Here is a 17094-nt window from a genome sequence, read left to right as displayed (position 1 = left end):
AAATATATTTCTGCACACTCCGAAAATTAAATATCCAAGCCTATATTGAGCTGTTCGTAAATAGGACTCCATTTGGATAACATTTTAGTTTCGTTTTGTTGGAGCATTCGTCAAACTTCTTATCGGGTGTTCCACGATTAGTCAGTGGATTAACTTATAAAAGTCATCCGTCTAACCACTCCTTGTTGTTTTCTTCAAATTTGTGGCGGCTTCTATGGTCGAATTTCCATTTCTCAGCCAATTTTGCTACAAATTTTCTATTTTTTTTTTGTTTATTAGAAGATCTTTATTAGCATTGCACATGTTGATATTAATAATATTATTAAATATATGAGTTTCAATGACAGAAATTTTTTTAGTACACACAGGCTCGTTGCGCCATAGTAAATAAACTTCTCGTCTGAGCATCGACATTTTTCCTAAAAAAATGCAATATCTTGTAAAGTTGCAGGTGGCTGCAGATCATTTGGGCATTTTATAATCACAAGATGACGTAGTAATTTAAAAAAACACATTCTAGCGCGAATACACACGAATATCAGAAGTTCCGGTCTATGGAAGTCTTACTTTGGATTTTTTTCAAGCAGATGAGTGGTATAGTACACTTGAACTATATTTTTTCTACAACACTTAAGCACAGGTCACAAACAAATTTTTTTTTTAGTTAATACATACCTCTAATAATAAATAAATCAACTTTTCATTCACTTAATTGAGACAAATGCTACTTTAGAGAAAATTTGGCTATGCAAAGAAAACACGTGTTGAAGCTTAGTCATACATAGGCTGAAACATATGTTGTGTTTGACAGCTCACAGCTATTCAACTAGATCATATCAATCAGAATAGAATCGATATATCAGATCAGTGGGATAGTAGTAATCGATAGAGACACAATTTTGGCCCAATTAAACACTTTGAAAATTGAATTAAACGACGCTAGATCGTCCATTTCGCCCACAGTGCGTCCGTCCGTCTGTCCATTCTAAATTGTAAACAAAGTATAGGTCGCATTTATGATCCGAATTGGATGAAATATGGCACAGCTCATTTGTTTGGCCCAAGGACGAACCCTATCGAAATTCAAGAAAATCGGGTCAGATTTAGATATAGCTCCCATATATATTTTCGTTCGATTTAATGTAATTGGTGCACCAAGGACCCTATATATCTTTCCATTTGCACGAAATTTGGCATAGCGTACTGAATTAAGTCTAGAATGATGTGTGTTAAGTTTCGTGAAAATCGGTTCAGATTTAGGTATAGGTTCCTTATATAATTTCGCCCGATTTTAGGTAAATAGTCCACTAAAGTCCCTAAATATCTTTCGATTTGCACGAAATTTGGCACATCGTAATGAATATGGTCTAGAGTGATGTGTGTTAAGTTTCGTGATAATCGGTTCAGATTTAGATATAGCTCCCATATATACGTTCGTCCGATTAAAGGTAAATTGTGTACCAAAGTCCCTATATATCATTCGATTTTCACGAAATTTGGCATAGAGTACTGAATTAAGTCTAGAATAATGTTTGCAAATTTTCGTGAAAATCGGTTCTGATTTATATATAGCTCCCATATATATTTTCATCCGATTTTATGTAAATAGTGCACCAAAGTCCCTATATATCTTTCGATTTGCACGGAATTTGGCATAGGGGACTGAATTAGGTCCAGAATGATGTGTGTAAAGTTTCGTGAAAATCGTTTCAGATTTAGATATAGCTCCCATAGATATTTTCGTCCGATTTAAGGTAAATGGTGTCTCAAAGCCCCTATATATCTTTCGATTTGCAAGAAATTTGGCAAAGCGTACTGAATTAAGTCTAGAATGATGTGTGCAAAGTTTCATGAAAATCGGTTCAGATTTAGATATAGCTCCCATATATATTTTCATCCGATTTTATGTAAATAGTGCACTTTTTTCTTTCGATTTGCACGAAATTTGGCATAGCGTACTGAATTAATTAAGTTTCATGAAAATCGGCTCAGATTTAGATATAGCTCCCATATATAGTTTCGCCCGATTTAAGGAAATTGGTGCACCAAAGACCCTATATATCTTTCGATTTGCACGAAATTTGGCATAGCGTACTGAATTGAGTCTATAAAAATGTGTGCTAAGTTTCGTGAAAATCGGTTCAGATTTAGATATAGCTCCTATATAGTTTCGCCCGATTTTAGGTAAATGGTGCACCAAAGGCTATATATATCTTACGATTTACAAGAAATTTGGCATATCGTACTGAATTAAGTCCGGAATGATGTGTGCCAAGTTCCGAGAAAATCGGTTCAGATTTAGATATAGCTCCGATATACATTTTCATCCGATGTAAGGTAATTGGTGCACCAAAGACCCTATATATCTTTCGATTTGCACGAAATTTAGCATAGAGTACTGAATTAAGTCTAGAATGATGTGTGCAAAGTTTCGTGAAAATCGGTTCAGATTTAGATATAGCTCCTATATATATTTTCATCCGATTTTAGGTAATTGGTGTACCAAAGTCTCTGAAAATCATTCGATTTGCACGAAATTTGTCATAGCTATGCCGATTGCCACAACATACTGAAGTAATATTAATTAGTCTCTGGCAAGTTTCCCTGAAATCGGTTCAGATATAGGTATATAAAAAAACTCGACGTCTCTTATGATACATATGTAGAATATACCCAAAGTGGTGAAGGGTATCATATAGTCGGCCCAGTCCGACTTTACAACTTTCCTTACTGTTCTTATTTCTTTATTTTCCGTAGTTTGATTTTTTTTTTCTTTTATTACCCCTTGGTTTTCCTTTTGTCTGACACATTTCATTATGACAACAGTTCAAGTTGTTATTTTCATGTCAGTCACTGGGTCGTCGTCAGCGTAATGTAAATCTCAATATTTTTTATCATGATTATTCACAATTGTTCAAGTGTAGCTCAACACCTTTGATGGGTGCAAAAAATTCTTTTGTTAAACGGTTGATTCGTTGTCATTCCATACAATTCCAGAAATAAAAATTTGTTTGTAATGAAACCAAAAAAAGATGAAGAAGAAGAAAGAGGGAGAAAACACAATAAATTGCGTCTCAATCATGAAATGGCTTAAAAGTATGAAAGATGGATGGTTGGGAAGGCAGTGAGCTTCAATGGCGATTTTTTTAGAGGTTAATGTATAAACAGGGTTTTTTTTTTATTAAAATTTTTGAAATGTAAATATTACCCTACAAGATTCCAATGAATATTTTCTAAATTATGCTCTTTCGTTGAAATGCATTAAGCCTATGCGAAGTTATGACCTTTAGAAGAGAATACAAGAAATTTGAAATTTTTATCGGAAATTTTGGTATATGGATTCAGATGCTCATAACTACCTATTTTTTAAACATACCAAGAATATCGGAAGTTATGGCCTCAAGAAACTCATTACGGAAAAAATCGCATGAAGTTGCAAATTTGGGTAATTGTGTTCACATGGTCATATTTTGTAGAGTTCGGGAGATATAACCACAAAATTTACTCTAGTACAGAGGTAAGGCATTCAGCTTTTAAAAAATCGAAAATTGCTATAAATTTGGGTAATTGTGTTTACTGGGTCATATCTTGTAAAGTTCCAGAGATACGACCACAAATTTAATCCAGTATAGAGAGAAGGTATTCAGTTTTCAAAATTATATCGTTTCAATTAAATACATTCAATACTTTCGATGTTATTTATGACCTTAAGAGTCCCATTGCTGAAAAATAGTAAATAATTTGCAATATTTGAGTATTAGTGTTCCCTGCTTCATATCTCAGATAGTTTTCGAGATATATCGATAAATCTATACCAGTACAGATATAAGCGGTCGTAGATAACTCAATCGTTTTATCAAAATCTTCCGAACCGTTCGGTGTTATGCCCTCAAGAAGTCCATTATGCAAAAATACTAAATATTTTGCAAATTCGGGTTTTCATGTTCGCTGGGTGATATCACGGGCAGTTTTCGAGATATATGGGGAAATTTACACCTGTATGAAGGTATGCGTTTCTAAATTAAGATACTGGTTATTTCAATAAAATACTTCCAACCCATACGAAGTTATGGCCTCAAAAAACTAATTACGAAAAAATCAAATATTTTGGAAATTTTGGTATTCATGTTCACTGGTTCATATCTCGGATAGTTAGTGGGATACATCTACAAATCTATACTAGTGTAGATATATGAGGTTGTAGATTTAAAATCTTTGCGGTTCATTACCACGTACCACGAACACCTTCGAAGTTATGACCTCTCAAACCCCATTACGGAAAAATACAAAATTGTTGTTTCATTTGGGTACTCATGTTCACTGGCTCATATCTCAGATAGTTTGTGGGATACATAGACAAGTCAACACAACTGTAGAGATAAAAGGCGGTAGATTCAGAACCTATTCGTTTCATATATGTACCACAAACCCCTTCGAAGTTATGGCCTCTAGAGATCCATTACGAAAAAATACCAAATACTTAGGAAATTGAAGTATTCATGTTCAGTGGTTTACATCTCGGATAGTTAGTGGGATACATCGACAAGTCCGTACCAGTATAGAGATATGAGGTCATGGAACCAGAATCAGATTATTTCATTAAAATACTCAGAACCCGTCCGATGTTATGGCCTCTCAAACCCCATTACGCAAAAATATTTTGTAAATGTGAGTATTCATGTTCAATGGTTCATATCTTGGATATTTTCTGTTATATACATATTGACAAATCTAAAACAGTTTAGAGATATGAGATCGTAGATTCAGAATCTGATTGCTTCATTACTGTACTACGAACCTCTTCGAAGTTTTTACCTCTCAAACCCCATTACGCAAAAATCTTCGATCTTGGATATTTCCTGATATATATATATATATATATATATATATGGTCGATAGAAACCCATTGCGCAAAAATACCAACTATTTTGTAAATTTGGGTATTCATATTCATTGGGTTATATCTCAGATAGTTCGGGGATACATCGAAAAATCTATACCAGAGCAAAGATATGATTTTGTGAATTCATAATCTGGTCGTTCCATTAATATACTCAAAGCCCGCCTGAAGTTATGGCCTCTCGAAACCCATTACGGAAAAATACCAAATATTTTGTAAATTTGGGTATACATGTTCTCTGGGCCATGTCTCTGCTACCAAGAAAAAGTTGTATGTGTATAAAGGTAAATTAATGTACTTTCAAAATCAAACCACTTTTTTTAGATACTCCGAAAATATCTGATGTTATGGTCCCGAGAAACAAAGTGCAGAGGAATATTAAATATTCCACAAAATTTGGTATTATAATTCGATGGGTCATATTTCTGGTATTTTTTGACATATATGAAAAAATTTTACATCAGTGAGTATATATAATCTTCCGCTTTAATATTCATGCAGGTTCATAAAGATATACAGAATATTATATTATATTATATTTTTTCGAAAGATAGGATAACCTACGTTCATAAATAAGTCATTTCATCAAGATCCACCGATCCAGTATGAAGTTATGGCCTCCAGATTAGCATAACACAAAACTGCTTAGATCTTCAAAAATGTGGGTAATTGGCTTCAGTTCTCCATATCTCGATTAGTCCGTGAGATATATCAAAAAGACTTTACACTATTGAAAAGAGGAGATAATATGCGTTCATAATCAGGTCCTTTCATGAAGATCAAACGATCCGGAACGAAGTTTTACCTATTAGAAACACATAACGCAAAAATATTAAAAATTTTATAAATTTGGGTAATTAGCATCAGTTCTTAACATCTCGGTTAGTTTGGGAGATATACCAAAAAACATTCGTTTATTTAGAAGGGATAATCTACGTTCAAAATCAAGTCATTTTATCAAGATCAACCGGTTAGCCATGAAGTTATGACCTCCAGAATACCATTACACAAAAATACTTAAAACTTTATACATTTTGAGTAATTGGCTTCCGTTGTCTATAGCTCGGGTAGTTCGTGAGATAAATCAAAAAAATATTACTTTATTGGGAAATGGGAAAATCTACTTTTGGAATCAAGTCGTTTTATCAATACATTCCGAACACATACGAAGTTATGCCGCCCGAAAGGTCTGTGCGCAAGAATAGCAAAAAATATGCAAATTTCGGTACATGTTTTTACTGGGCCATATTTTGGTTATTTGATGAGGTACATTCAAATGCCGTATATCAGGGTAAAGAGGGAAGCATCGTCTTTCAAATTATATTACATTTTTTCAAGATCCATCTATCCGGTATGAAGTTATGACCTCCAGAATACCATTACGCAAAAATACTTAAAATTTTACAAAATTTTGTAATAGGCTTCCGTTCTCCATTGCTCGGGTAGTTAGTGTGATATATACAAAATATTACTTTTTTGGGAAGATAGAGTAATTTACGTTAATAATCAGGTCGTTTCATCGAAATACTCCGATTACATACGAAGTTATGCCGCCCGAAATGACTGTACGCAAAAATAGCAAAAAATATGAATATTTTGAATGAATATGAATATTCACTGGATCATATCTTGGGTATGTGATGAGGTACATTAAAGTACTGTATATCGGAGTAAAGAGAGCAGTCTTGTCTTTCAATTTATATTACATTTTATCAAGCTCCACTTATCCGGTACGAAGTTATGACCTCCAGAATACCATTACGCAAAAATACTTACAATTTTATAAATTTTTGTAATTGGCTTCCGTTCTCCATTGCTCGGGTAGTTAGAGCGATATATACAAAATATTAATTTTTTTGGAAAGATAGAGTAATTTACGTTCATAATCAGGTCGTTTCATCGAAATACTCCGATTACATACGAAGTTATGCCGCCCGAAATGACTGTACGCAAAAATAGCAAAAAATATGAAAATTTTGGTACGTGTATTAACTGGATCATATCTTGGGTATTTGATGAGGTACATTAAAGTACTGCATATCGGAGTAAAGAGAGCAGTCTTGTCTTTCAATTTATATTACATTTTATCAAGCTCCACTTATCCGGTATGAAGTTATGACCTACAGAATACCATTACGCAAAATTACTTAAAATTTTCTAAATTTTTGTAAATGGCTTTCGTTGTCTATAGCTCGGGTAGTTAGATAGATATTTAAAAATATATTACTTCTTTGGAAAGAGAGGATTATCTACATTTATAATCAAATCGTTTCATCAAAATACAGCGGTTACATACGAAGTTATGCTGCCCGGAAACACAGTGCGCAAGAATAGCAAAAAATATGCAAAGTTCGGTACATGTATTTACTGGGCCATATCTTGGGTATTTGATAAGGTACATTAAAGTACCGTATATCGATGTAAAGAAGAATGTCTAGTCTTTCAATTTTTGTTACATTTTATCAAAATCCACTTATCCGATATGAAGTTATGACCTCCAGAATACCATCACGCAAAATACTAAAAAGGTTATACATTTTTGTAATTGGCTTCCGTTCTCCATAGCTCGGGTAGTTCGTGAGATATATGAAAAATACATTACTTTATTGGAGAGAGGAGATAATCTGTGTTCTTAATCTAATCGTTTTATCAATATGTTCCGATTACATACGAAGTTATGCCGCCCGAAAAGACTGTGCGCAAAAAATAGCAAAATATATGCAAATTTCGGTACATGTATTCACTGGGCCACATCTTGACTATTTGGTAATGTACTTTAAGGACCGTGTATCGGAGTAAAGAGGAAAGTCTCGTCTATCAAAATATAGTACACATTATCATGATCCACATATACGATATGTAGTTCTGACCTCCAGAATACCATTAGGCAAAAATACTTAAAATTATATAAATTTGGGTAATTGGCTTCCGTTCTCCATAGCTCGGGTAGTTGGTAAGATATATCAAAAAATGTTACTTTACTGCGAAGATATGACAATCTACTTTCGGAATCAAGTCGTTTTATTAATACATTCCGAACACATACGAAGTTATGCCGCCCGAATAGACTGTGCGCAAGAATAGCAAAAAATATGCAAAGTTCGGTACATGTTTTTACTGGACCATATCTTGGTTATTTGATGAAGTACATTCAAGTGCCGTATATCGATGTAAAGAAGAATGTCTCGTCTTTCAATTTATGTAACATTTTATCAAGATCCACCCATCAGGTATGAAGTTATGACCTCCAGAATATCATTACGCAAAAATACTAAAAATGTTATAAATTTTTGTAATAGGCTTCCGTTCTCCATAGCTCGGGTAGTTAGTGAGATATTTACAAAATATTACTTTTTTTGGGAAGATAGAGTAATCTACGTTCATATTCAAGTCGTTTCATCGAAATACACCGATTACACACGAAGTTATGCCACCCGAAAGACCTGTACTCCAGAATAGCAAAAAATATGCACATTATGGTATGTGTGTTTATTAGGTCATATCTTGGGTATTTGATGGGGTACATTAAAGTACCATATATCAAAATAAAGGGGAAAGTCTCCCCTATCAAAATATGTTACATATTATTTTGCATCCCTTTTAACTTTTCGAGGTGTGGCCTCATGAAATTGAACTTTCCCCATATATATATTTTAAGAGCTTGTTATAAAAATATATAGAACGATTTTATTATCATAATAAATATTTATTGCAAATAGCCAGCATACATTCCCCTTCTACTACTGAGCTAATATAACAACTTTCCCTTTTTATAGCATCCCTTCCAGCTATCCCCTTCCCCTCTATAGTTAGGACAACAAGGCTTTTAAAAATAGTTTATCTGCATGATTTCCCTTTGAATATATATTTTTTATGATTGACCGCATAAACTTTTACTGCGGTATTTATAAATTACTACATATAACCGAACTCACACACATACACACACATTCGCATACAATGCAATTAATTTCTACATACACGCTCACATATGTATAGCCCTTGGCAATACAAGAATACATTCATGGTCGAATTTTAATCAACATAAAATCGATTTTCATAACTATGCAAAATAGTTAAGCCCGGGGCGAAACAATTACAACAACAACTACAATTAGAACCCAAACTGCAGCGAGTAATAGAGTTTTTGGAATTCAGTTTGTGGCTATAATTTACATGGTAATTGGATAGCAGCAGCAATTCTTTGGATAAATGGATGGATGATGATTGGAAAGGGTTTATTGTGGTTACCACTACAATTTTTCTTTGAGTGTAGTTTAAATATTTATTTTTTTTTTTGTTTGTTTAACAAACAATTACACTATTGTTTTTTTCTCTCAAATCTTTGATTAGGCTAAATTACAAAGCATCTGAACTCACACATAAATTGTGAGCAAAATCTGAAAAATGATAGCAGAATTCTAATAGCAGCACCCAAGTGCAGCGAATTTGTACCCAAAAGACCTTTGGAAATAGAATAGAGTGTTCGAGGCATTGAAAAAATAATTTTAAAAAATCCACGCCTCAGGATAGTCTTTGAAAATTTTATTTTAAAAAATCCACGCCTGAGGATAGTCTTTGAAAATTTTATTTTAAAAAATCCACGCCTGAGGATAGTCTTTGAAAATTTTATTTTAAAAAATCCACGCCTTTCTAATAGTCTTTGAAAATTTTATTTTAAAAAATCCACGCCTGAGGATAGTCTTTGAAAATTTTATTTTAAAAAATCCACGCCTGAGGATAGTCTTTGAAAATTTTATTTTAAAAAATCCACGCCTGAGGCATTTTGAAAATTTTATTTTAAAAAATCCACGCCTGAGGAAAGTCCTTTGAAAATTTTATTTTAAAAAATCCACGAAAGATAGTCTAAAATGTTATTTTAAAAAATCCACGCCTGAGGATAGTCTTTGAAAATGTTATTTTAAAAAATCCACGCCTGAGGATAGTCTTTGAAAATTTTATTTTAAAAAATCCACGCCTGAGGATAGTCTTTGAAAATTTTATTTTAAAAAATCCACGCCTGAGGATAGTCTTTGAAAATTTTATTTTAAAAAATCCACGCCTGAGGATAGTCTTTGAAAATTTTATTTTAAAAAATCCACGCCTTGGGATAGTCTTTGAAAATTTTATTTTAAAAAATCCACGCCTGGGCATCTTGTTACAGAACGGTTGTTCAATAAGCCGAGCTTAAAAAAGATTTCCAAGTCGGTCTTGTGCGCATTTCCGCCAATTGGAAAGACCACGTTCCAAGATGTTATTTTCTATTTGGTCTTTCCATCTGATTCGTGGCCTTCCCCTTCTACGGGAACCATCAGTAGGCTCGCTTTTATATGTCTTTTGAGCTTTTTATGGCCTAGCCATCGTAGTCGCTGCAGCTCAATACGACTGACTATGTCAATGTCCGCGTATAAATTGTAAAGCTCGTGGTTCATTCGACGCCGATATTCAACGTCGACGCAGATCGGGCCGTAGAGAATTTTTCTTTCAAACACCCCAAAAGCTGCCTCATCTGCTTGCGCAAGTACTCATGCTTCAGATCCATATACCAGCACGGGTAGTATCAGCGTCTTGTAAAGTGTGAGTTTGGTCTGGCGGGAGGTGGCCTTGTCTCTAAACTGGTTGCTTAGAACATAGTAGCATCTATTGGCCATCACAATCCAATACGATTGACTATGTCGATATCCGCATATAAATTGTAAAGCTCGTGGTTCATTCGAGATCGGCCCGTATATCTTTCGCTCATTTTTTCTTTCAAACACCCCAAGAGCTGCCTCATCTGCTTGCGCAAGTACTCATGCTTCAGATCCATATGACAGCACGGGTAGTATCAGCGCCTTGTAAAGTGTGAGTTTGGTCTGGCGAAAGGTGGCCTTGTTTCTAAACTGCTTACTTAGATCATAGTAGCATCTGTTGGCCAACACAATCCATCTCCGTACTTCGAAACTGATGTAATTCGTCTTGCGCGTTGATACCATCTTGGTCTTCTCGCCGTTTACTACCAGACTGGCAGACTCCTTCTCAATTTGTTCAAAGGTGACTGTTACCGCTCGCAATGTTCGACCCATTATATCGATGTCATCGGCGTAGACGATTAACATGCCTTGTTTGGTGTACAGAGTGACATTTCTGTTCACCTATGTGTCGCGTATGGCCTTTTCCAGCAGGATGTTAAAAAGATCACACGACAATCCTTCACCTTGTCTGAATCCTCGTTCGGTATTAACGGGCTCCGATAGGTCCTTTCCGACTTTAACTGCTGCCTTTGTGCCACTTAAAGTTATCCTGCATAGCCGTCTAAATTTTGCAGGAATGCCGAACGTAGACATGGCTTTAAACACCTCTGAACGGATTGGGCTGTCAAATGCGGCTTTATAGTCTACGAATAGATGGTATGTGTCGATGTGTTTTTCGTGGGTCTTTTCCAGGATTTGGTGCAGAGTGAAAATCTGGTCAATGGTGGATTTGCCAGGTCTGAAGCCACATTGGTATGGTCCGATGATGTCATTGACCATTGGCTTCAATCGTTCACACAGCACACTGGATAGCACTTTATATGCGATGGGAAGGAGACTTATTCCTCTATAGTCGGCACATATCTCTCTGTCTTGTCTCCTTTTTTGTGCACGGGACACAGTATGCTGAGGTTCCAATCATTGGGCATGCATTCCTCTAGCCAAATTGTACTAATCAGCTGGTGCATGTTCCTGACCAGCATCTGACCACCAGTCTTGAATAGTTCAGCTGGTAACCCATCGGCTCCAGCTGCTTTATTGTCCTTGAGTCGATTAATTGGTTTTATGACCTCATCTTGGCTAGGTGGTATACACTCTATACCATCATCTCTTATTGGTTCTGGGGTATCTTCTTCAACGCCACTATTTGATACCAGAATATTTTAAAAATGCTCCTTCCAGATCCTCAACACGCTGTCTGTATCTGTCACCAGGTTTCCTTCTTCATCTCTACAGGTGGATGTGCCTGCACCAAAGCCTTCGGTTTGGTATTTTAACCGTTGGTAAAATTTCCGGACTTCATTCAGACTCCTGTACACCTCGATTTGCTCACGCTCAAGTTTTTCTTATTCATTCTTCTTTTTTCTGAAAATACGTTTCTCCTCTCTCCTTTTCTCCCGATAATTCTCCATCGCATTACGTGTTGCTACTGTCTGCAGGGTTGCCCTATACGCAGGGTTTTTCAGATCAGCATTACGACACTCCTTATCATACCATGGGTTCCTTGGTGGTGGTTTTTGGTACCCAAGTGTTACTTTTGCTGCAGTTTGTAGGGAGTGGGCAATTCTCTGCCATTGTGCATCTATATTATTATCGGGACAAGGGGTGCTTTCGTCAAGCAGTTGGGTAAGTTGAGCGGTGTAGGCCTCGGCTACCTGTTGTGTTTGCAGCTTTTCGACGTCGAGTTTCCGTGTTGTATTAGATCGCACCTTTGCTGCTACATTAAGACGAGTGCGAACCTTGGCTGCCACAAGGTAATGGTCCGAATCGATATTCGCTCCTCGAATCGATCGAACATCTAAAACACTGTACGAATGCCTTCCGTCTATCACGGCATGATCTATTTGATTTCTCGTTGTTTGATCAGGAGAAATCCAGGTGGCCTTGTGTATATCGAGATGCTTGAATCTGGTGCTGCTAACTACCATGTTTTTTTGCTGCCGCGAAGTCAAGCAACCTCATGCCATTATCGGATGTTTCTTCATGAAGGCTGAATTTTCCGACGGTAGGGCCAAAGATATTTTCACTTCCGCTATTCGCATTAAAATCTCCTAGCAGAATTTTAATGTCATGGTCAGGACAGCGATCAACATATGCTGGTTCTAGGCGCTCATAAAATATGGACGCAAATAAGACTGATGTAGAAGAACTTCGCTTCTATGCGGATTATAGCAATTCGCTTATCTACTGGAGCGGAATCTGGAGACGAGGTCTTTTATTCTCCTGTTAACCATAAATCCGCAGTCAAATTCATGTCTCGTTTCATGGCAGCTATAATACAGTGCGTAATCATCTGATTTCCTTACGCCCTAGTCCCTTTCCATCGCATTTCCTGTAGAAGCAATAATATCGGCTTTGTACTTCTTGAGTACATCCGCCAAAGCGAACACCGAGCCTGTTCTGTACAACGTGCGCACATTCCAAGTGCAGATACGCAGATCGTGGTCCTATATACATTTGCGGGGGTCGTCAACATTGGGGGTTTGGTTTTCGTTTTCTTTGCTTTTTCATAGTAGGTTGGGTTTTCCGAGTGTTAGCAACTAACCCGACGCCTCAGCCCATTTTTTATAGTTCTTATGGGTGAACTTGCGGCTCATATCAGCTCACTATTTTATCGGGTGATGAAAATAGCTACCCCAGGTGGTACCACGGGGAGGTCAGTGTCCACAATTGAGATGAAAGCGGGACCAAGTGAAGCCTGGACTTCGCCATGTTAAAGCCAATCAGAGCCGTGGCTTGGTATCTATCATCCCCAACGCTACGCAAAGGCTATGCATTAAAAAAGAATAAAAAAAATCCACACATTTTGCATACCACCCTATTAAATAATTTACACCTTTGCCGTTCTGAGAAATATTTCAAGAGTGCTCGGACAATTTCTTGGAATTTTGTGATTTGTTTATGGTCGGAATTTTTTGTGCTTCTCATGATTGTGATTTATTTGTTTACAAATTAATGAGCATGTAAATGAGAGCAGACCTTTCAAGGTCATATCAAATTTTCTAACCATGGACTTGGGTGCGTATGACTAGTGTCAGCATGTATACGCACCCAGTATTTGACAATTATTTATACAGGTTGCTTGTAATATTTTCAATTTTTTCGAAGTAAAATCGTTTCTCCCCTCTTCTTTTCTCCCGATAATTCTCCATCACGTGTTGCTACTCTCTGCAGGGTTGCCCTATATGCTGAGTTTTTCACATCAGTAGCACTACGACACTCCTGATCGTACCATGGCTTTCTTGGTGGTGGTTTTTGGTACTCGTGCAATTTTTTTCCTCGAGTGTAACCTGTCACATTGTAAATTGTGTGAATGAATGTCAGTCACTCGCACACACACACACACACACACACACACTGAGAAAGCGTTGAAGCACCCAAACCCACTTGAATTTCTATGTGGTTTATTCGAAAAATATTTGTTCGCTAGTTAGTGAGTGGCCTCATAAACACTAAGCGGAATAACTGGCTATTGTTTCAAAGTTCTGTTTTTTGATCGTGCGGAATTTTTTTAAATATCGTGGAAAAATGTTAAAACATCTATTCCTCTTAAGCGTGATCATAGCCTATTGTTATGGTTTCGGACAATTTCACATGAAAAAATATACGCCACCTGTGGATTCGGATGAAGAAGCCACAAATAGTGTGCTAAGTAAGGCAGAGAGATTTCTGGAATCGTGGACTAAGTCCTGGAATTATTTGTTGCCCTATTTTTTGTAGGAACCTATCGCCGCTGCCTGTGGGAACAATCGAAATCATTGCCACGGCGCTTGGTGCTGCTGAGTTTGTGCCAAAATTTATTTTGTGAAAATAATCATGTTGTAGCCAGATCCAGGTCTCTTTTTGTAGTCGAAAAGATGGCTAGACCCAACGAGTAGATATAGTTTCCAATTTAAAAAACAAAAAACCAAAACAAAATTCAAGTAGTTGCATGAAAAAAAATATTCGATGTCGAAGTTGGAAAAATTGGGATTGGAAATGTGAGAAAAAAATCGTAAAAAATTTTCGTGGTACTCCCATGCGTATGAGTGGTGACAACACGTATACAACAAGGAGGTCTGATTGAAGAATTCATCTTTTAAAGGCTAAGCTCAGGCGTGGATTTTTTCAAATTAATTTTTCAATACCCCAACCCAGGTCTGGATTTGTTAAAATTTCGTTTCAATAACCCAACCAAGGTGTGAATTTTTCAAAATTAATTTTTAAGGTCCCAACCAAGGCGTGGATTTTTTTGAATTCATTTTTAAGGTCCCAACCAAGGCGTGGATTTTTTGAAATTCATTTTTAAGGTCCCAACCAAGGCGTGGATTTTTTGAAATTAATTTTTAAGGTCCCAACCAAGGCGTGGATTTTTTTAAATTAATTTTTAAGGTCCCAAACAAGGTGTGGATTTTTTGAAATTCATTTTTAAGGACCCAAACAAGGTGTGGATTTTTTGAAATTCATTTTTAAGGACCCAACCAAGGCGTGGATTTTTTGAAATTCATTTCTAAGGTCCCAACCAAGGCGTGGATTTCTTGAAATTCACTTTTAAGGTCCCAACCAAGGCGTGGATTTTTTGAAATTCATTTTTAAGGTCCCAACCAAGGCGTGGATTTTTTAAAATTAATTTTTCAATACCCCAACCAAGGCGTGGATTTTTTAAAATTAATTTTTCAATACCCCAACCAAGGCGTGGATTTTTTAAAATTAATTTTTCAATACCCCAACCAAGGCGTGGATTTTTTGAAGAATATTTTTTCAATACCCCAACCAAGGCGTGGATTTTTAAAATTAATTTTTCAATACCCCAACCAAGGCGTGGATTTTTTGAAATTCATTTTTAAGGTCCCAACCAATGCGTCAAAGACTATCCTTAAGAGTGGATTTTTTAAAATTAATTTTCCAACTTCGTCATCGGAAAATTTGCCAATTTCCAGAATTTTTTATTAATCCATTTTTTTTATTATTTTTTTTGTTGGCTTAAAAAAAATTCCGCACAGCTGCTTGGATATTTTACCCGATCAATGTGAACAGGGCGATGAGGAGGAGTTAATGTATAAACCCTTCCCGGATTGCTGCCCCGTCTACTGCAACCTGAAGCGCCGCATGCAACGTTTGAAGACCATGCACTTCCGACATCGCCTGCTATTGGATCTACAGCGTCAGCAGGCGGCAGGAGGAACCAACCTACTGCTAAATGAATATGGCTTGGATAGTATATAGAATGGCTTCCGAGCAACTTATTTATTCAAAAACTGCAATATAAAGGACATCCTTAAGTTGTTTTCCTTCTTTTTCCAATAAAATGCAACTTCACATTCGATTAGCGTAAATGTCATATAAGGATCGTAGCACGTATCCTTTGTATTCCTTTCGCTTGCACAGCGTGTACCTCAATAAAGTTTGTCGTGTTGCTTTTGTTGTATTTATACACTGATTGCTATTAAATGCGTTTTTCATTTATCCAAGGCAAAAGGGAAGGGAAAGGATAAAAACGACTATCAAGTGTCGGGTTAAAGGTAAGCTGTGTAAGTTCTTTACTTTCGCATATCCTTTTTATGCATTTTTAACTGAAGACATACACCCACCTGCATGCTTGAGTTTTACTGCACTTGGCGGTAGGTTGCTGGCAAAGTCATCGAGCTCAAACAAGGAGCGTAGCTAGGGGGAGGTATAGAAATTGGGACCATAAAAAATTAATTTTAAGCCAGTAAGGAAAGTAGTAAAGTCGGACGGGGCCGACTATATGATACCCTTCACCACTATGGGTATATTAAACAGGATTATTGTGATATTTATATAAATGTGAATCGACTTAGATAAATCTATAATCGACTTAGATCAATCTATTCGGGACTTTGGTGCACCATTTACCTTAAATCGGACGAAAATATATATGAGAGCAATATCTAAATCTGGACCGATTTTGACGAAACCTGGAAGACATCATTCCTGACTCAGTTCAGCACTCTGTGCCAAATTTCATGCAAATCGAAGGATATATAGGGTCTCTGGTGCACCATTTACATTAAATCGGACGAACATATATATGGGAGCTATATCTAAATCTGCACCGATTTTCACGAAACTTAGCACACATTATTCTACCTATAATTCAGTACGCTGTGTCAAATTTCGTGCAAATCGAAAGATATGTAGGTACTTTGGTGCACCATTTACCTTAAATCGGACGAAACTATATATAGGAGCTATATCTAAATCTGAACCGATCTTCTCGAAACTTAACACACCTTATTCTATCCTTAATTCAATATGCTGTGCTAAATTTCGTGCTAATCGAAGGATACATACGGACTTTGGTGCACCATTTACCTTAAATCGGACGAAAATATATATGGGAGCTATATCTAAATCTGACCCGATTTTCACGAAACTTGACACACATCACTCTAGCCTAAATTCAGAACCTTATGCCAAATTTCGTGCAAATCGAAGAATACATAGGGTCTTTGGTGTCCC

At 36.3% G+C, this 17094-nt stretch overlaps 1 protein-coding gene across 2 annotated transcripts; it reads left to right on the top strand.

Moving 5' to 3' along the window:
• Positions 1 to 14162: 14162 nt before the first annotated feature.
• On the top strand, positions 14163 to 15839 carry LOC133338172 (uncharacterized protein CG1552). 2 transcript variants are annotated; one of them, XM_061546355.1, is made up of 3 exons: positions 14163 to 14284; positions 14353 to 14467; positions 15615 to 15839. In XM_061546355.1, exons 1-3 carry the CDS (start codon positions 14227 to 14229, stop codon positions 15835 to 15837), a joined length of 396 nt encoding a protein of 131 aa, XP_061402339.1. In that variant the 5' UTR covers positions 14163 to 14226; the 3' UTR covers positions 15838 to 15839. The 2 variants fall into 2 exon arrangements, with proteins under 2 accessions (XP_061402339.1, XP_061402338.1); XM_061546354.1 differs by having other exon boundaries at positions 14353 to 14506.
• Positions 15840 to 17094: the final 1255 nt, after the last annotated feature.

Source organism: Musca vetustissima, unplaced genomic scaffold (genome assembly GCF_032173495.1).
Source record: "Musca vetustissima isolate MV318-11 ecotype Yass unplaced genomic scaffold, APGP_CSIRO_Mvet_v1 utg13361, whole genome shotgun sequence".
NCBI classification, from domain to species: Eukaryota; Metazoa; Arthropoda; class Insecta; order Diptera; family Muscidae; genus Musca; species Musca vetustissima.
Note: the sequence above shows the minus strand (reverse complement) of the source record. Positions and strands in the feature narration are given on the sequence as shown.